The following is a 22109-nucleotide window of genomic DNA, read 5'->3' as shown; positions in this document are numbered from 1 at the left end:
TAGACCACAATAAAGAGAAAGCTGAAGGCACAGAGGCTCAAGAGAACTCTTTGCATCCACAGCTGTTACATGCTTTGTTTTACAAGGAGCTCAGGGATGTGTGACTTCTCACTGTGGTCATACACTGCTGATAAATGAGCTCAGTGCATTTGAAGGGCCCAGTTGATAATCTAGCTAAAATGGTTTGGAGAGAGAAGAAAGAAGCAGTTCAAAAGGAAAGAGAGGAGAGGAAGCAAAGGGGAAGTGAGGGAGATGAAAGAAAAAAAGCTGTTGATTTGGCCATATAATTACCAAAGTTCAGTTGGCCTATTTACAGCATTATTGTTGCAGTTAATTCCAAGAGATCCATTGCAGCTTTGTGTGATGTAATTCAATATATAATTTTGCTTGGGTATTGAGTTTGCTCAGTTGGAATAATTGAGGTTTAAAGCCAGTCGATTGCACTCGTTAGTGAAAATGGAATACGAGGGCACCAGAAGGACTCACAGCATCATTGAAATGTGTTGTTAATCTTTCACATGCAAAACCAAGATGAACACCAATCCCATTTAATTTTCTTAAACTAAAAACAGTTTGACAGGAGTGAATTTGAAAATTTGAAGCTGGAGGTCCCTGGCAGTTGAGAAGAGTTAAAGAGAAAAAATGAAGCAAACTGAAAATCTGCGCAGTAAACTTACCATGGAAAACAGTTTGCTGGCACAACATGCCATATAATACTTAATATTTTCAATTTTACAACAGAAATTTTAATCCTGAGGTAAATTACAAGTGTTGCAAAGCTTTTGAAAGAGTTTTAAAATGTTTCATCATCAGCACATCAAGAGCACTGCATAACTTTTACAGTAGAAAAAAAAAACCTTTAAGTGTTTTTAAGCTTTTTCAGGTTAACATTAGGTGAGTGTAACCTCATGCCCCTAAGTCATCTTTCAAGATGAACCACTCACCGACTGTATTGCCATAAGTTAAGCTAATAAATTGATTGTCTTTCCTCTTATGCATCATATCATTTTATTTAAAACAAGTGTGTTATCTCATAAGTAATTTTAGTATTTCAATTGGCTAATTGTTGAGGAACTGTAGGATTTTTATAAGAAAACACTAACAACAACATTTGACAACATTCTGCATATGAATGTCAGAGTCTAAAGGCAAAAAACAGCAAGAGAAGGAAAGAATGAAAGTTCTCAGGCTTGCAGATTTTGCAGGTGTTTCCAAAATTACGATTTTCCTTTGTTGATTCAGAAGTGAATTACCTGAGTGATTAATACTGAAATGAAGAGGATCAGATAATGACAGTGATTTTAGAAAGAAAAATTGCCTTGTGAACCCAATGGTTATTTAGCATTTCAGACTCCCGTCTTAGTGCTGTGAAGGGCAAAAAATCATCTATGAATTAGCATAAATATTTCATTTTCTTTTCTTCATCTGTCATAGCTTACAGAGACCTGATGTTACAGCTTCCTGTAATAATTGTGTTTATTTGACCAATAATATAACTGTTGGCCTTCAGGGCTGGACTCACTAAGCCTGTTTTGAAAGTTTATTAAGTGTTTAAATTACCTGTTTAATGTTGGCAGTTATTGAAGGAAATTCAGTAATTTGTTCCATATACCTGCCAAACTCAGTTTCCCATGAGCTGTTTTTACAGTTGGCACCATAAAATTTCGATAATTACAGTTTAAATGCAAAACTAACAGGCAGTACAACATTCCTACTAAAAGGTATTTCACATAAAAGACTTAGATGCATATTTATCTCATATTTTTATTTTGCTGCACAAATATTTCTGTAGTGTATGTGTAATCCAGACTATCTCTCACAATGAATATAAACAAATAAATGTAAATGAACAGGTCAATCCCCTTTGTTAAAAAAATAATTCACACTGAGCCTTATCTTCCACAAACTGAAATACTCAATTGTAATAGAATTACTCAATCGTGTGGGGTGTTTCATACGTGGAACATCAAACCCTGTGGAGCGACAGCTTTTGCTGGTTAACTCTTAATTCAATCAAGTGATGGTGTTGAAAAGAACCTATTTAATTTTGTATCATCAGTAATACAGTCTAATAATTAAGTCTAATAATTAATCAAGGGGAATTTGAACAATGAATTCACAAGGCACAAGTATCCAGCATCAGGTTAGGGGTAGCTGTGCTTTCATTTGTGTTTTAACGGGGTTGTGAAGACACAGCACTCAAGGTGAATTAGGCTTTATTAATCACAACTCTACCTAACTCAGACTGATAAGCATTTTGCCCTGGAATCTGTACTTTGTGATGCTGACATTGAAGGATCTTCTGCCCATCTTCTGCATGTGTAAGCACAAATTGTAACAGTTAAAGCAAATTAAATGTTAAGCCACCGGACATGCTCCTAAGAGGAGTCTGCTCGGATAGCTGCAGTAAATATAAATCCAGTGTGTGCAGACAGCGCCTTAAACATGCGATCCTGTTTATTACAGCCTCTTTAAATTGCATCAGGCTGCAGCCTGGAATTCATTATCCACTGGCAACCAGATTACTTTATTTCTTATGTGATTACCCATTTGAACTTCAATCACACAAACCTCTTTTGGCATAGCTGTACATTAAATTTATACTGCCTCAGAGATGTCTGATGTAGTGCAAGTCACCTTAACAGAAGCATGACAGGTTTGGAATTCCTTGCTGCAATGCATTAGATATGCCAATTCTGTTTCACTCTTTTAAATAATACTTAGAAACATACCTGGTTTAAACCGGCCTTTCCACCTAAATAAAATTATTTGTTTTTCCTTTAGTATAACTTGAGCCTAAGTAACCATATGTTTGTAACTGGATAATAATTCAGCCGTCAGTAGAACATTAAAACAGTCTACAGCAAGACTAGACCATGTGGCCATTTCTGTCTTATTTGCATCCTATGTTCCCAGTAATCCTAAGGCGGTCTCTCATTGCTTTACCAGGGAATGTGGCTGTATTAGTTTCAAACAATGTACCATGTTTTCAGAAATGGTCCAAAGCTTTAGCTGCTCTGTATAAAATAAATTGCATGCTGCTTCTAATCTTTCATCTTTTTTTTCAAATCTAAAAACTTTCCCTTGATGGCATCAAGTTCTGCATAGCCTGAAGCCTACACTTGTAGTCCAGAAAGTCTTCTAGTTTCATTCAACTGGAGCTCTGAATGATGAATTTCGCTCTAAAATGGTAGAAGTTTTCATGTTTTCCAGGTCAACATACACGCATGTTTAAAGCTCTGTGTAAATTGCCATGAAATTCCTTCCATCTCAGCACGGTTAAAGTTGCTGACCCCCTTACTAGAACTTTGTAAGGTTAAAATATTAGTTAGGATTAACCTTGCTCAGACCTTTTTCAGATTTTGGAAGTCAGGCAGTACTCTCCTCTGTTGCTTAGTTATAAATGACCACATCTCATAAGATGGTTGGTGCAGTGATCAGCATCGCTGTCCTGCAGAGCAGGAATGCTGAGTTCATTTCCTGGTTTGCTATCTGAGTGGAATTTGTATGTTCTCCCCATGTCTGTGTGGGTTTCCTCTGGGTACACCAGTTTCTTCCCACTGTCCAAAGATATGCTGGGAGGTTTGGCTCCTGGGATAATTGGCCCTGGTGTGGATGTATTTTGTGTCTACAGTATGTGTCTGTTCTGCAATGGACTGGCATCCCATCCAGGGTGCCCACCGCCTTGCTGGGATATGCTGCGTCCCCTCCACGATCCTGTATAAATAAAGCAGCTAGATAATGGATTAAATGCTAAACCAAGTTCATGTCCATAGCATGGACATTGAAGAGCAATGGCACTTCTTGACACAGCTGAATCAGAGACATTCTGTATTCTAAATCTGGCCTGACTCTAACCCCCTCACAGTGCAATTGATTAATTGATTGCTTTGGGAAAAGGTTCTGCTTTTTCTGTCTCTTCCTGTTTTGCTCAAGAACTATTACAACGCTTTAAGCATGCTGGATGAGAAAAGCAAACTGGATATTACTAATGTGTTAAAAAACAATGCTACCAAAATTAAAAGTAGAATCTGATGTCATTGTCCACTCTATATGAAATCTACTGTATTAGGACTGGAGCTGACGGATCTCCAGCTGTACAGAGCGAAAAGAAAAACATGTTATAAATGGGGATTAGCACTTCACAAGTCAAAATGTGGGTAAATGGGGACTGTACAATATGTTATGGTTTTCCTCTCATAAAAGCTGTGATGAAAAGCAGTTGACTGATACCGTGCAGTTGTTCACAATGACCCAGCGAAGAAATTTAAGCTTGCTAGGCACTTGTTGTCAAATATAGGATTTCCAGAGCCTTTGTGGGAATGCTTTGCAGCACAAGAACATTTGCCTGTAGGGTAAACAAACCCCATCTGTGTTCATTTTGTCTCATGTTTCTCTCTATGTATGATGTATGTCTTAATAGACCCAAATCCAATTAACTCGTTGGAAACAAATAAGACCAATTACCTTTCCAATTCATATCTCCTCTCGGATTTTTGAGATGTTATTAAAAAAATCTGCTTGTTCCATGGTGTAATTTATTCCACTCTATTTCCATTTTTCACAAAATATTATCAGGAAAAACTTTGACAAGTAGGAAAAAATAAGCAGACATAGGCACCGTCCAGTTCACAAATAATACAGTACATGCAGCAGGCATTATACTACATGCATATTATTTTCCATTTTTAGTCTTTATTAAATGTAAGCAAGAAATATCATGGGCTAATTTTGAGAAACACGAACATTTTTCACTCTTTAAATGAATACTTTTTATCTTGGTTCTGATTTGAACCTTAAGCCATGTAGTACACAGTATGGTGCAAAATTCTCTTTAATTTTCTCAAAGACAGTCAAATGCACCTAGTGATTTTGACATGATGGTTCTATTCCTTTCTAAGACTGTAAAACTTCAAAATTCACTACTTTTCTAAGCTGCCATCAAACTGACGTAAGTCCATAGTAATAGTCACCGACCAGAGGCCATTTGGCTCACATAGACTGTTTAGTAGTCAGCTGCTAAATAGTCCAAACATCTCTTGAAAGAAGTGAGGGGATTGGTTCCCACCACATGGATAGATACATTGTTCCATAATCCTACAGCCATTTGTGTAAAGAAGTGCCTGAATATGTGTTTCATAAGACATATTTCTAAGACAGAAGATATATTTCTGTCTGTCTGTTTGCTGGGAGGGGATGGGCTTGCTGTATTTTACCTCTTCAGCTGTGCAGGGGCTCCCTCAGAGTATCAGCACAAAGAGCCACAGGTGTCCTCCTTTCAGTGTGTCCCTCAGTGCTGCTGAGAGTCTGGGATGCCACTGACATATGAATTTGTGTTCAAGCACCCTTTCAAGAACTTTCACTGAGTGTCATCTGCCTCAGTCATCCCATTCTCTTCACTGGCTACGTCATGTGCACATTCATCTGTCTGAGAGGTTACACAATCGCAATACCATGAATTCCAAACACTAGGCGAATGCACATCAGTGTCATTTGTCGGACGTTTGTCTTATTTTTTCATTTAATAAATGAGTTTTTGATTTCTCAATTTGTAATAGGCTTTTCATCTGCATTTACAAATGTAGTAATTTGGTCTAATACTGTTTACTGAATGATGTGGCTTTATAGTAATATGTAATTATTATTGTTGAAATATATAAATGAAAATACTCTTGACTGTAATATAAAATCTTATTCCACTGTAACATGAATCTAAAAAAGGATTATAATTTTATTTTGTATCTTTCTGAAACACAGGCTTGCCTTGTAGTTGTCTATTCAGTGCCAGGGAATCTATTAGCTGAAAGTATTTAACAGTTGGCCTGTCTCCACAGTGTATGGACATAAGACACTGAGGAAGTGGGTGCAGGCTGTGCCAAATTTACCAACTGGCTATTTTCTCAATTCCATCACTAAGGCTTCTTGTAGCTTGGGGGGATTACTGCTGTAAAATGATATTTAAAGAAATATATGGTCATCCTCAGACATGGGTGGTTTAGTACAGAATATTTAGTTGCTGGTCTGAGAGGTCGAGTTTCCTGTAATCAGTTATAGAGATGTCACCTTGTTGGCCAATTCTGTATACAGTTCACTCTGCATTAGAGCAAGCCCTTACATCTTATTTTAGTGTCAGGAACTGGTACATGTTTTATTACTGCCAGTGCTGGAATTCTTTTCTAAATACTACATTATGATACACTATACACTACTATATTATGCTATGCCACACTATACTATACTCTATATGCTACACTATACACTACTATATAATACTCTGCTATTATATTTTGCTATACTTTACTATTCTTATACCATGAACATATAAGCATAACTGTACCTTTCCTGAATATCAGGCTGTTCTGTTTCGGATCTCAGTGTACTGATGGTGGGCCATGGATTTGGATACTTTGTAGCTGCTTCTGTCAGGCTGGTTTTCCTTTTAGATCACAGGGATCTCGGCGTTCAGTTCATATATTGTATAGTGCTTGTGTGAATTGTCCGCACATGTGGACCTGTGACTGTTCACTGATTATGGCAGCTCTTAATTATAGTGCTCTGCAGAAGCATTGCAGGGTCTGAGCGTACCACACCCTTAAGTCACACATTTATTTAATGTGCTTCCAGTACAGGCAGTTGATGCTCATAGATGGCTTGCGAGAGCTGATGAAACACAAGGTGTTTTTACTTGAGGGCTTTGCAAAACATCTGTGCTCTGCCACAGTGGTCTACGGATAATTTTCAAGCAGTCAAATATAAACAAATCAGCCCCACCACATCCTCCTCAATAAAGCATAAGAGATGCAGAGCAACATAGCGAGCTTGTACTTCACAGCCAAAGCTCACTGCAAGTGCCTCAATGGACATACTGTACAGTATAACACTGATATTAACAGCACTCTGCAGCCTCTGTCAGGAAGGAAGTCTATGTGCATTGCACCAATTCTAAAAAGTCCCAAATACTAACCATCTGTCTATTCTGTTCTGTCCCCCTCATCAGGGAGCTGTACTGTGGCCTTACGATTTTGTAGGCAATAATAACTTGATAATGAGATTCAGACTGATTCTGTCTTTGGCCAGGGCCTTACCAGTGTTGTTCGAAATGCATAGTGAATAAAGAGAACCACAAAAACCATTGCAAAATTGTGATTCCAACACATTTTATGTTGGTAGCTGCTGGAGAACACATCTTATCTATCTATATAGATAAATACTGTCCTTTCATGTCTCTATTTCTGAAATACCAGACTTGGAACAGTGGTGATCGATTGCTTTCTTTTACAATGGTCATTTCTGAGTGTTTCATTAACTGAAACACAGCAAAAAAAGGACGAATTACACAGTCTGGACACACACTTGTTATGTCTGGTAATTAGCAGCTCTCAACTACTTAAAACAGATTGCTTCTCACAGCTGACAGACTTTCATAAACTGCAGGGAAAGCTAAGGCCAATATTTTTTAATTCAAATTTGTGGAAAGAGCAGGCTCTCAATTCGTAGTCTATTTTGCTTTTCTGCAGAAACTTAAACAATGTTTCTACCATTTTGGCAAGAATTTGACATTGACCATTTGCTTGGTCAATAATATACTAAAAGGCAACACATTCTGGATGAAGAATAGTCCCACATGAAGCAAAACAAGAACATTGCTTCTTGGATGGACTCTGGTTCAAGTGCAAACAGAAGCAGATAATGACATGTAAAGTAATACTATATAAGACAGAGATAAAATTGTTCTTTTTTGATTCATTTCAAGGCTATTCTTCACTCTGCACCATATTTCCTGGCAGAAATGATTCAATGCATCAGTGGTAAATGCAAATTTCATTTTATTTTCTCAGTGGGAAGAGATTAGTGGTGTGGATGAATACTACACACCTATCCGTACCTACCAGGTGTGCAACGTGATGGAGTACAGCCAGAACAACTGGCTGAGGACCAACTGGATCCCACGTAATTCTGCACAGAAGATCTACGTGGAACTCAAGTTCACCCTGCGGGACTGCAATAGCATCCCCCTGGTCCTGGGCACCTGCAAGGAGACTTTCAACCTCTACTACATGGAGACAGACGAGGACCAAGGCGTCAAGTTCCGGGAGCACCAGTTCACCAAGATCGACACCATCGCGGCGGATGAGAGCTTCACGCAGATGGACCTGGGCGACCGCATCCTCAAGCTGAACACAGAGGTGCGGGAGGTGGGGCCCATCACCAAGAAGGGCTTCTACTTGGCCTTCCAGGATGTCGGGGCCTGTGTGGCCCTGGTTTCCGTGCGGGTCTACTTCAAAAAGTGCCCCTTCACAGTGAGGAACCTGGCCATGTTTCCCGACACCGTGCCCATGGATTCCCAGTCCCTGGTGGAGGTGCGTGGCTCCTGCGTTAACAATTCCAAGGAGGAAGAGTCACCCAGGATGTACTGCAGCACAGAGGGGGAGTGGCTGGTACCCATCGGCAAGTGTCTGTGTAACATCGGCTTCGAGGAGAGAGGAGTCTCCTGCCAAGGTAACTTTCTCTCTCTGACACTCACTCTCATTCATAATTGTTTGTCCCTGTGACTAAAGACATGCTGATTCTGATGGGGCGTTTAAGCTCTTGCTGGCTTTTCTAAGAAGCTGCAGTTTTTCATAATGTTTTCTACCTGTCTTTATCCAACAACAATGGGCAAGTTAGAATTTGAGCGCGACAAAGGTGCTTAAACAATGCTTGTCATGTTTAAGGGATGGCATTCTAGTAAAAAGGGCAAACCTGGAAAGATGGAGCATATGAAAGGACTTTCAAGGGCTTGAATCCTACTAGGGATCGCAGCTGCTGTAAACTTGGCTAAGATGCTCTACCTGATTTGCTTCAGGAAATCCGGCTGTGTGCTTTTAATTGGTACCCATATTTTTATCTACAAAACAGGTAACTTAATCTCTATAAATTATAGATTAATAATAACTTTTTTTTTCAATCAGAAAGTAAGAAAAAACAAGGGGATTCTATGAATAACATTTGTGTGCCTGCCTCTTGATACATAAATTAAAACCTTGATCTGTGATGTATTACTTATGGGATTTGATGGCCAAAGCCCAGGAATTTGGGGTATATCTCTTATCTCTGGCTTGCAGATGATCTATAACAGGCAAAGAGCTCTTAAATCATATACTGTATCTTTTTTAGGTTTTAGATAGTAATACCCTTATTCTTAGTTGCTTACTCTCATGCTGTAGATCTAGTACTCCATACAGATTTCCCAGGTCTGTGTATCTTCATATGAAATCTTTTTTTTTTTACTCTTTGGGAAACCTGGGAAAGAACCAGCCTGAAAGTCATTCCGATCAGAATGGTTCACATCATAGCAAGGAGGTTCCTGAAAATGCAAATCGATGTTTTGGTGGCATGCGGATGCGTCATGACTAAAACTTGATGCTGCTGCCAAGGTCTTGTTCGAGTCGCAGTTTTACATGAGGTTATCTCAGGGACAGGCATTGCAAGGGACACGTGTACACCTCATTCCTGTCAGCTGTAGCCATGAAAGCTTTGCCCAGTAAAATATGAGCTCTCTGGTCACTAGCCGGGCTTAGCTGTGGTGCATTCCTTTCACAGAAAGCAGCTTGAATCAGTTAGGGCTCCGAAACGCTTTCATGTAGCACTTCATCAGGGCCCTGACAAGCTAATTTGGTATTTGGCACTCTGGCCAGTGGGGAAGTGGATACTTGCACTCTGTACCCAGTTGCAGCCAAGTGGCGTGTGTGGGCTGGGGTGAGGTTGGAAATGGGGGGCAGGGATGGGGGTGCTGGTGAGTTTCTGGAGGAACGAATCTTAGGGAAGTTCCAGTCAGTTGCCGTTTGGCGGCCAAGGACAACTGGGAAGCCTGACCACAGCGTAGGGGTTTGGAGAGATTCTCTGAGTAAACATGATGGCTTTCACTGACATCCTGAACCTCCCTTAATGAAAAATAAAGTTTCCTTGGGCATGCATCTTAGTCTCAATCTGAAAGCATTCAGTATTTATTTCCCTGGGCTTTTGTTAATGGAGATTGCAGGGTTTTACGTATTTCTGTCTTTGTAAAGGTAGAAAATATACTTATTTAGTGTTGCTTTGTCTTATTAATTTCACATACACCAGACAGGAATGTCTTACTAAGTTAAAAAGAAATCCAGCAATGAATAAATGAATATGGAATGAAGGTAAGCACTAAAGGAACCACTAGTTTAACTGAGGTAAATGGTGCCCTAGGAGCAATGTTTTTAGTTGTGTCTTCTTCGCAATAAGTTTGTCCTTTTTGTGTTTTGTAAAAAACTTACTAAGTCCTGCAAAATATTTTCTTTTTTAAAGTGTAAATTACAGCTAGTTTATTTGTAAGTTGTAAGAGGTTTCATATACTTCCGGAATATGATATGATACAGTATATATTATCATTGTCATATCACGTTTACTGATGTGTTTTGAAACTGCTCAAATCTGGATATACTGCATAGCTTTAACTTTCTGAATAAAAACCTGGATACTCTTGAAAAAACAGTTCTGCACTGTGAAAATAAATGGGATTGCAGCTGCCTCCTTAAGACACTTGCACTCTGCTGCTGTTATTATTCCAAAAGAGCAGGCTCCCAGGAGAAATCACAGCGCTCATAAAGTGTTCAGCTCTGTTTGATTCTCTTCAGACATGTTCAAAGAATGTAGAGAGGATTTATTTCTCCGTGTATTTATATGTATCATAAAATGTATTTGCTGCATGCCACAGTTTTCCATATCTACAGTACTCTGTTATTGATGAGACAAATTATGTGTCACTCGTTTTGAATGATGAAACTTAAGAGCTGCTGGTGAAGTAAAGGTGTGATCTGTATTGAGTAACTGTAGCACGGAGACACAGAGACTCTGTAGATCATCGATTTCAATTTAATACTTAATTTCATATAAAAATGCATGTGAATAGTTGACGAATGTGCAGTGCTGTGAATGAAAGTGTTATTGAGGAAGCTGGTATGACATGTGCACTGTAACTGCGTTTATGCAGCAGTGAAAAAACAGAAACAGAAACATAATGTCTCTAATGTATTTCAACAAGTTGTGCTTGAGATTGAACTGGAAAATTAAAAGATTTCCCAATACACAGATATCGGTTTATAAATTCCAGGACGTACCGGTGTTTTAGTACCTATACTCGTCTGCTCTTCAATTGTATCATTTGACTTTATTTACAGTAAAAATCAATATTTATTTCGATATCAATATTTCGACTTTTGTCCCCTCTCATCTGAGCAAGGAGCTAAACCGCGCTGTAACCCTGAACGTCCTGCGCACGACAGGTTCTCGGATGCGCAACAGTTTGAAAAGCAGCACCTTCACTTAACCGCTGATCTTCTTATTAGCGTTGTGCATTTCGGGCGATTCGTCCTTTTTGATCGAAACGTGAAGTGACTGCGATATAGTAGAATAAAACAATTGTAAAACATGGGCAGGGGATGAAAATTACATTTTGGTGAGTATTTAAAATGAAAACTTTATAATAATATTTTTTTTCCCACAGTTGAAGGTTGAACCTTGTTGTTTTCAGAAGTACGAATTTAAATATTGCCAGGTTACTCTTTTATCATTTTCTGTTCACCATTTATAATTTATTTTAGCTCAGTTTGGGTGATGGAGTGTTTCTTTAAAGGAATAAATTCAATTTTGATGTCCATGTACAGTACTCAGGCAATATCTTTACTTATCATTTGTGTATTGCTGTTTTTTATCCTTCAAAAGACTGTGTGTGACAGACTAAGCACTCAAACTGTAAACTTTTTATAGATGATACATCTATTTACAGTACTTATTTCTCCTAAGACGTCGTTCCGTGTGGAAGAAGGAAAACTGTCAATACTATCAATTTTATGTTATTTTTCCCATTTAGTTTTCTAAAGGATGAACTGTTGTTTCAGTAATTATTTCTCTGAATATGACATTCAGTGGTATAGTGTTACTGGGTTTAAATCTGCTATCTGGGAATTTAAATATATATAACATGTTGTTCTACAAGCCCAGGACAAGATAAATATAGGGTTCAGGCAACATTACAGCACTAATTGAATTGAAATAGCCAGTTCCTGTCAGCATTATAGGATGTGAAAGAATAAGTGATGTTATGCCAATGCAAATGAAATAAAAGTAGGTTACAAGTGAATCTAACTGTCCCATATCGTTTGTTAAATACCCTTTGGGAATGCCTATGTTTAACAAGTTTACCACACCCCCAAGCTCTCTGAACTGTTGTTTGTGCATATCAGACACTGTAGTTTGTGCAATAATTTGAGTGACCGTTGGCCGTGTCTGTGCATAGCAACGGGAAAGTAATTGCCTTTTGTTTTATTTCTTGAATGTTTCACAAAGACATTCCCACTCTGCTTTAATTTTAGATACAAACGTGTACTTAACACATGCCTTGTGATCAGCCTGCATTCTTCACACAGGAAAACCTGCCCAGGCAAGAGAAGCTGGGCCCAGGGGTTTAGTCTGGGACAGGTTGGCTGTTCTTGGGGAGGCTGGGTCAATCTTTTTAAACCCTGAAACAATGAACGGGCTCTCTACCATTTATTTACTCTAGGTGTGTCACTCCAGTCCAGTGTAGCCTGCCTCCCTTTCTCCTTTCCCTTTCATAAACTATTAAAAAGGAACACTGAATGTTTATTTGTGTAAGGGGCTTTGGTTTTATAGAGGGACTCGGATGGACATCGCCACCACTAGAGATACTATAATTACTCACATGCTGCTTTGAAAAACGCCAATTCAACGGAGAGCAGATAGCTGTGTGCTAAGATCACCACCATGCCATATCTCCTGAATCTGCATGCACTTGTGTGAATGTTTTGATGAATTTGACAATCTCCTATTAGTTCCAGAGCACAGCTAATGGAGGCTAATAAGAGCTTATATTACCAAAGAGTGGCAGCTGCAGCTCAGTACAGAATCCCTTCATACACAAGTGAAGGATGCAGTTGAAGAAAATGTGCTTTAAAGAGCTGCAGTGTTAAGGGGGTAGGCTTCTCTGAGAAGTTTTAATGATTGTTATAGAAGAGGTATTTTGAGGTTTTTATCTAACTCAATCTGGACATTCAGATACTGAATGTTATTTGTCATTTTTGTTTGGACCAAAGTTCTATGAGAAATTTTCTCTGTAAGCAGGGAAGGAATTAGAAGAGAGAAGTGTTACAGACAGGGTGCTTCATTATGCTGTTGCTACAGTATGTGTGTTCCAGACATGAACAGCTTAAGTGAAAATGAATACAGGCCTTGGTTAATAAAAATAGAGGAATGCTGCACTAAATGTGTTTTCTTTAAACAAGGTTTTATGCTTGGGGAGGGTTGTTTTATGTGGTGCAGAAGTTAAGTACTTTGTCTTTCAAGATGAAAATAAAGTTGTGCATTGAATGTTGAACGGAATATGCCACTCAGAAACCCTTCCGACCTTTTCAAATATGCTCCTCAAAAGTAAAATTTACTTACATCTTGGACGGGCAAATAAATTACAAAAAACTCACAGTCGATTGTGAGACACCATTTGTGTATTGCAAAGCTTCATAGCAAAGACAGAGATGAACTTTCTTTTCATGGCTGGGATACGGATTGAGCAGTCCTAAATTTAGAACACCCTGATGCAAAGTTTGATTCTTTTTATTTTCATCTTAGTTTCATCTTTGGTTGTCTTTGAGTAGGCTGGAACAGGTTGAACAGCTTATTTAAAATGCACCTCAACATGGCTGTAAAATATTAGGGCCGCCCTTCTTTCATCAGAGAACATTGTTTAGAATGGAGTACTTTTCCTTTGATTTTCTAAATTCTAAATAGTCTATTTTAACATGATGGGAAAAAATCTGATTTAAAATGCAGGGAAGAGAAGCACAATGATCACAAAGGATGAACTTTCCTGGCTTGCGGGACTCAGACACAGAGATTTCATTGTATCGTAGGAGCTCAGGAAGACTGACAGTCGTGACAGTCGTGTATCACAGAGAAATGTAAGACATGACTGTCTACTTTTAGAGGAACATATCTACCTTTGTTATAGAAAATTCGCCACATTTCAAGAAGGTGACAAACTCCAGCACTGCACATTATGTGTCATTGTCACACCGAAACTCCTGGAATCTTTGGCACAAATTCAAATGCTTTTCTCCTCAATTCAGCTCAGTGCAATTGCAAGCAAAAGATTTTCAGCAGTGTTCCAGGGCCAGAGAGGTAAGCTGGCTTTTGCTTGGTTGTCAACTGAAGAACAGGCAACTCAAACTGAGCACGGAGCACACGCAGAGACTTCAGATAAGCACTGTGAGGAAACAGTCTGCATTTGGGAGGAGTGTCTCCAAAAGAGTTCATTGTTGGATAATGAAGGAGGTCACAGCACATACTGTATAATTCAAATACTGAGCAGGCCAGAACCCTGAACAGGAGCTGAGACTCTTGTCGCAAATGCTGTCAAAAACCTTTTCAGCACATGTTTTTGTGGAACCACTTTACAGGATGTTTATGACTTTGTATTGAGAAATTTCAAGCTTCCTTTACTTTGTGATTCTAATCCAGAATGGGAGGGGCACCCAGTGGTTTTTATTCTTATTGAGTGGAGTTATTCTTTCAGTTGTGTCAATAAAGTAAATGGAAGGAGATTTCTTGTGCTTTTTTTTTCTACATCCACATATAGTTATTTTTTTCTAATTGACTTTGTTGGGTGGAGTAATTATGTTTGTAAAAATCAGTACAATAATGAAAAAGTCTGAACATGCTGCATAAACACAGGATGCTGCTGGATGCAGGACATCACGTTTCTGGAATATAATAGAGGGAGCTGAATGTTGTTTTATGTTTAAGGGAGCCAAGTTCACCCTCATTAGTAAAGGAAGTGCTATGACTTTGTTTTTAAAGTTGCCTTTATTTTCTGGGAAGATCATTTGCAGTTGGGCACTAAATCACAGTCTTTGCATGATGTAATGCTAATATTAGAAGCCAAGACTTAGTAGGCATAGAGGGTGAGCTCAACTCAGGGTGAGAAGACAAGGCTGTGGGGCACACAACCGATTTTGTTGTCCCTTTTCTGCTGAGGGGTTAAGGTTTTCAATTTCTACCTTTGCAGTCTTTGAAAAATGCAGACAACCGAATGTCAAGACTTGTTTATATTTTTTTTTGGGGGGGAGGTTATGTAGGTAGAAAAACATGTCACTAAGTTGTTGAACCTGGGTGAAATAAAAAAAATAGCAAGCCACTTCAGCTGGAATGTATTCTGGTCGCCTGGCTGCCAAACGAAGACGCAGAAAAACAGTTTTCACAGCTGCCTTTGTGTCACTTTTAGAGCCCAAATGGTTTCCATTCTTTTAGGATTTACCAGGACATATGATCCTGCTAGTCAGTATCCCCTGATTAGTAATCAGATCTTATTAATGCGATTGAAGAAAGTGCGGCCGAGTATTTTAACAAGCCACTCAAGGGTTTTGGAATTGAAAGTGCTGTAAAGAGGGCTAAATTTAATACAGGCTGACGGAAATTATTCTCAGTTTTCAGGGTCTTTTTATGAAGGATTTTTTTGGGGGCAAATTCTAGTTCTAAGCTTGGGACTCTGGTGGGGGCAGAAATCTAATTTCCCGCCCTACAGTTAAACCGTGGGTTTTTTAAAAACCTTTCTAGTCATGTCGTCAAATTTGCGTACTGCACCCCGCTGATATCTGCAGCTCTGGTTAGTGCCTTTTAGAACAGGGCAGAGTTTATTTCTTCTGCAAAACCACTTCCTAACTTTAACCAAAAGATTATTTCATGGATCATAAACCTCTGGTGTGTATTTTTATTTTTGATGTTGCGAGTATTACTGTACATTATTAGTAGCAATAGTAATTTGGTTGTGGTGTGCAGCTGTTATTCTATTTAATAGCATCTTTCATAGTACCAAAATCATAATAGTAAGGATAATACTAAGATTAAATAGCAGCAATTTGTTTCTACCAGTATCTTTTTGGAATGTCATAGCTCCCCAATAATGCACAGATATGATAGTAATAAAATGTTGTTCTTATTTTGTGTATAGTTTAAAATTGGTGTATCATAGTGAAATAAAGTCTAACCATTTGAGTCTATTTTTGTGCATGTTTGCTTTTAGAACCCAAGCAGCAGGGTACCTAATTAATGTCCTTGCAGTTGCAGGCTCCATGGATGCATCACTGAGGCTCACTTTACAGCAGAGTTCAGAAAGAGCATGAAGGAGGCAGCTTTCGTTAAAGAATAAAAAAAAATCTTCAAGAATAAAAGCAAAATAAAAACAGACCTCTTTATTCACATGCCTCCTAGGCTCGTCATTTTAAATGCAAATTTTGAGCTTGACGTGAGGACTAAAGAATTAAATAGATGCTAAAAATCCATACTATATCAAACAAAATTCAGGCCAATTTTGCTCTTGAAAATCTATTATTTTGTATAGACCATTGTGACTTTCATTTTTTTTAAGCAGGCTCTTTTCCTGCCTATAAAACAGCTTTAGTGCAGTGCCATGTTACTCTGGAGGACTGAATTGACTGGCCTCAACATCAAAGACTTCCCCTTTCAACTGCTCCATCAGCGGTGTGCTGTACTTTGTATTGCACTTTCTGCTTTACCCTCTGTTCTTTTTTGTGCTCATATGTAATATGTAGACTGATACAGAAAACAACCTTTAAACAGCATATCAGTGCGCTGCAGTCTGGGGCAGAAGTTAGAGCTCTAAACTCTTAACTGGAAGGTTGTGGGTTTAAAGCCTACTTGGGAGATTACTGTTGACATTTCTTTCAGAGTGCTTCAGTAAACTGCCCTGTCAAATAGACAGGCACAAATGTTTGGACATAAGTCTCAGCCAGTTTAATAACAATAATGACACTTATCTACCCAGTGAAAATATCAAGATGTCATTCATTGGCTGTCTCTTGTGGTTGAGGTTAATTGTCTTTCATGAACTCTCTCTGTCAGGTTGAACAGGTGTTGTCTCGGCCATTTGCTGCATAATCCAGTTGCGGTGAGCTCTCTTCAACACTCTTGCTTTACTTCTTTATTCTTACATCTTTGCATCTGCAAATGCTGGGCTTTCTTTCTCAGATATTCTTAATCTCTCAGGAGTTGATAACAAATGTTGAATTTCTTTGTTTTTACCATATCTTTGAAACGCTTCTTCTGTCGTCCTTTGGTATGATTACCTTGGCTAAACTTGGAGAAGAGAACCGTCTTTGGAAGACTTGATTCTGGCACCTTCAGCCCTACACAGCTGGGCTGAAATTATGACAATGCAATCAACCATCAGTTTGATTCCAGTTTTATACAGTGGTATTCAAGCATCCACTTCCCCTCAGAAACCAAAGGCTGCACTTGAAGATTTCAGGTGATGTTAGAATATCAGACTTCTGTGAATATATTCCCAGGCCTTTAGACGAAGGTGTATTGAACACACCTACAGTATATGTGACTTTTTCTACTGCGGAGGAACAGCTAGCAGTTTTTCACATGCATAGGGACAGATCACTTTCTTGATCCAATGGCCAAGGCAATTGCAGATCTCCTACTGCTGTAGCCTTCATCTGTCAGAAAAGCTGTTGAAATATTCAAATTGCATCTTCCTCCACCTGCCCTTTTGTGCTGTGTCCAGAGAACGTAGCAGTGCTCACAGACCACCGTGGTAACTGCAGCAGCTCCAGGACCTCCATATTTCACCCTGTTGATGCTGACCTTGCTTTTCTCGTTGACCAGATTCCACTGCAAAAGCCCACACCAAATTGCAGAAACACTGTTAAACCCCAACTGCTTCTAAAAACATTTTGTCTTCTGTGTTGTAGAACAGTCCTTATTACTATACAGTACATCCATAACCCATTCTGTTTCCAGGGAAGAATTTCCATGCACTGAACACATCAAGGACCACCTGCAGAAGTGCATAAGAGATAAGCAAATTTTTAATAAGCAGAACCCAGGTCAGTGGCCAATACAGGGATCAACAGAAAATATTCCATCTCATACTCACTGGAGTCAAAGAATAAAAACTGAAGGCACAGCTAGAAAGAACTGAGCCCATCTCACTTTGTAGTCTGCAGCTGTTTGTGCTTAAAACATATTGCTTTTGGGCCTAATGTAAACAAGCGTGGAATGAGTCAGCCTTGTGCCGTGTCTGAACTTAAATCGAATAGGAATTCATTGTGTAAATACAGTATGTTGGAGTTCGTGTACGATCTGAAAATTTAAAATGATGTTTTTCAGAACTTTGCAACCTGCTTAAATCTGTGACAAAATGCTCTAGTGGGAGAGCTTTTGGATATTTTGTGTTTTCTTCTTTGAAGTTCAGAATGTGTCCCAAAGAAATGATGGCTAAAAATCTGGGATAACCAATCCATGATGTCAGAACTGGAGACCGAGGACTTACTGTGTCTGTAGTCTGTAGTCTGATTTGTCTAAAAAATCAGTAGCTTTCATCTGAGAAACAATCTAGAAGTTTCTGTCCACTTAGCAAGCATCATATTAATTTGCTTTGCTGTCAAATAAATCAACCTGTCTCCAGCTTCAGCCTCCTAGCAGGAAAGTACTGTAGATTGGTAATTAGCTCTAATCAAGGACAGCATTGGCTCACTAAGGGAATGCTGGCAAGGGAATATGAGACCTTTAACCTCTTGAAGCTTCCTTCACTTCCAATTCAATTCCAATTACAATTCATTTGTATTCTTCATGAACGTCATTGCAATTTGATAGGGGTGAGTGGCATGGGTTTAGATAGAGCTTGTATGATTCACAGCTAACGTCTAATTTGATCCTAACTGCTTGGCACAGTTGTAAAATGTGATGAGCTTTTGGACGTACTTTTTTCAACACTAAGGATTTCACGTTTTTTGCTTATGAGCCATTCAAGCCCATAAGCAAAAGCGTAAGGAATGGTTTATGCAGGCCTGGTTGTATATAACCTGGGGTTATATCCCAGATGGAAACTGTTATCATACTTCTGACTCATAACTTTTGCTTTTTCCATTCTCTATCAGTTTTCAGTGGGTGGGAAACCAACTTCTAGTTTGAGTCCAGATGATTTTTTCTTCCAGGAAACTAAGGCCGCTGGATTCTGCACTGACCAGTTATGTTGCAGAAATTATTTTAGGATTTGCTTGCAAAGCCTTTACATCCCAGACTGTCGGTCTAATCAGTTATGTCACTTCATCAAAAATGGTTTAAGGTGTGTCTTTTGAGCCACTTGGAAAAGTGGGCCAGTTTCACTTCTAGTGAAGAATTGCATTTTCAAAGTTCTGCAAAGTCAAAGAATAGTCCCAGGATATTCAAGACATTTCAGTTTGGGTAAATAAGACTTTCTTTCTATTGCTGTAACGGCATAGTATGGATAAGCTACGTTGTCTAAATGAATAACTGCTTGAGTGTCTTAAGGGACTAAATCATTGCAACTTTTTTCCACCGTTTGTTGGGCTTCCAGTCATGTCAGTACTCCAGAATATACCAAGCATGTTCCCAGGGAGATATTTGACTTAAAAAAATGCTCATCATCCCACACTCTCAGTTATAAAAGCGATTAAATCAGAATAAAAACCCCAAAGCAATAAAGCTGTAGCAGCTCCAAATCTTCTGTAGGGATTCCTGTGGGGAAAGCAGTCTAAATAACAGTGTGTGAACAGATAGAGTTTTACTGAAGCGACCGTTCAGCAGGCCACGTTCGGATTTTAATTAGTATTCCAGCAAACAAATGGAAAAAAAGCAACCAAAACAAATGAGCAAGAAAAGGAACAGCAAAGCAAATCATTTATTAGCAGACCCATTCCCTAAAGCCTCCTGTTTCAGAAGCTGCTCCTCACATCAAAGTTTTTACACTGCAATGTTTTTGCATTTTCAACTGGTCCCTTAGCATCTTCCAATCTATAGTAGGTGATGGCAGTGGTGATGGGGGGGTGTGTTGGGAGGGAGGACAAAGGTGAGGGAGTCAACACTTTAATGGCTGTTTCCGAGCAGGGCTGTGTTTTCACTTTAAACTTGAGTGAGGAATGCAACCCCAGTCCCCTTGTTTCCAGATGGCTGTGACTATTGATTTGAGGTGAGTTCCCAGTGGTGTTTGGTATGGGTGTGGATGTAGATGGGGTATAGGGGTTACTCAGTTAAGACAGATGAACAAGGCCACAGAGAGAGCCATCCTGCTCATGGTCAACGGGAGTTCACAGCTGCAGGTCTGAAGGAGCTCACAGCCTTCAGGTGGAGAGTCAGAATTAATGTGCTGAAGGTGTCTTTTAAATTCTTGGAATTTTGTTTTTTTACGTTTTTTTTCAGTTTTCTTCTTTCTTTTTCTCTTTAGAAAACACATCTACATTGCATTTGTTCTTCAAGTACAGTAGAGATTAATTTTTCTTTGCTGTAAACCCTGGATTCTTTAATATATTTTCATCTCTGATAAGATAAGGGGATTGCCTCAGTGTGATGGCAGCCCAATGTGTTTATTTTACTTCACATGTGTTTGGCATGTACAGGCCTTCATTTACACTAGGCGGTATGAATTTAATAGGTTTTGGTTCCATTTTAAAATGAAAAAGAATGTCTGTTACAATCTCCTACTTTAGATGTAACACACAGTACTGGAGGTCATCATAGTTAAACTGACAGGTAACACAGGCAAATATGAATTACAGACCACAAATCTAAACAAGTTTGAGGTTAGCCATTCCTGAAATTCTTACAGATCTGTGTCCTTCGCTTATCACCTCCTACGGACATGGAGTCTCTTTCAAAACAATGTGAAAGCAAACTGGAATGTATGATTAAATTCTGTCTGTGTAATGTTTTGGTATCCTGTCAGTGTCAGGATTCTTCCCTGGGCTGACCTCAGCCAAGCTTTGTGCTGTTGACCTTGTACATTGAAGTTTCCTGTAGATTCTTGTTTGTCTCTTTCGTCTTAATCAACCTCATAGGTAGTGAGCCTTTAACATCTCTGTCAGGATTGCTGACAAACCACTCTGGAGCGTTCTGTCAGTGCTAGAAGATCATTATTGTGAACCAGAGGAGATGCTGGAACAAGGACAAGCTCAATCATTGCATTTGCGTACTGAAACAATGGTCATTCTTTCTTCAAACGGAAAATGGGTAATATGACTTGTGATTTTGTAATGAACCAATGTTATTAATTATAGGATAAATTCTGATTTTGGCTAGCCAGTGAATTCACATGGAACTGATGTGAAGAGAGTACACTACACTGTATAGTATTCAGGTAATAGCTTGCTTTTATATATTTTAACATAAAATAGTGAAAGTGCTGTCTGGCATGTGTGCTTGAATTAATGGCCTCTGTGGAACACATGTACTTGCTGGTGAAAAACGTGCTGTTTCCTGTGATATCTCCTCCAGGCTCTACGTTAGCAGGAAGCTCAGTACAATTCACTAGCTGCATACTGTATGATGAATGAATATGAACTAATGGTAAACAATAGAAGGAATGAGCATTTCCTTACCGTAAAAGCATTTTTTGTAATTCAAATATATTTGTATCCAAGTATAATTTGTTACCAGTTCAGTCTAGGATAACTGTATAATTTACTGTATGTCTGCTGCATTTCTGTATATCTCAGGAACTTCTGTCTCTCAGAAAGGTGGCAAAAATACAATAATGTTTTTGCACAATTATTTTCTACTGATTTCGGTAGTGATATTTGTTTGAAATGATGGCTTTTTTCTCAGAAATAGTGCTGATAATTTCAGAAAGGTGTGATGTGGCTATTAGGCCAAGGTCTCCAGAGTGAGACACTGTTTAAGCTGTGTGAGCACAAGCTGACAGTTCTCCAGTCTCATGCTGCTCTATGTTACCAAGATAGAGATTGATGTAATGGCTTTGATATCTGTTGAGGTGATATGGAGTCTTGCTGAGCTGCTTTGACAAGGGATGAGAAAACTCGGCAGTATGCGAGGCTCATATTGCAAATAAAAGAGCCACAGAGCATTGTGGTACAAGCAGCAATTGAACTTTTTCTGCTCTTGAGTTGCAATTGAATGAGAATCTTTACTGTGGTAAAGGTTCATTAGGCTTTCAGTACCCTAGGACCACCTATTTCATTTTTACAAGGGAGTTTTTTCAGATGCTTATGTCGTAGTCAAACGTTTTCGTACCATTCACTTTATTTTTA

The 22109-nt window shown here is 38.9% G+C and overlaps 1 protein-coding gene across 6 annotated transcripts in view; it reads left to right on the top strand.

The window, feature by feature from the left end:
- Positions 1-22109, top strand: part of epha3 (eph receptor A3) — a 123627-nt gene that overhangs the window by 17298 nt on the left and 84220 nt on the right. For all 6 annotated transcript variants that reach the window (XM_015361728.2, XM_015361726.2, XM_015361727.2 and 3 more), the window contains exon 3: positions 7839-8499. In XM_015361728.2, the coding sequence (XP_015217214.1) occupies positions 7839-8499 (661 nt within the window). The remainder of the gene's footprint in view (positions 1-7838; positions 8500-22109) is intronic.

The sequence above is a fragment of the Lepisosteus oculatus genome, chromosome 13 (genome assembly GCF_040954835.1).
Source record: "Lepisosteus oculatus isolate fLepOcu1 chromosome 13, fLepOcu1.hap2, whole genome shotgun sequence".
NCBI lineage: Eukaryota > Metazoa > Chordata > Actinopteri > Semionotiformes > Lepisosteidae > Lepisosteus > Lepisosteus oculatus.
Note: the sequence above shows the minus strand (reverse complement) of the source record. Positions and strands in the feature narration are given on the sequence as shown.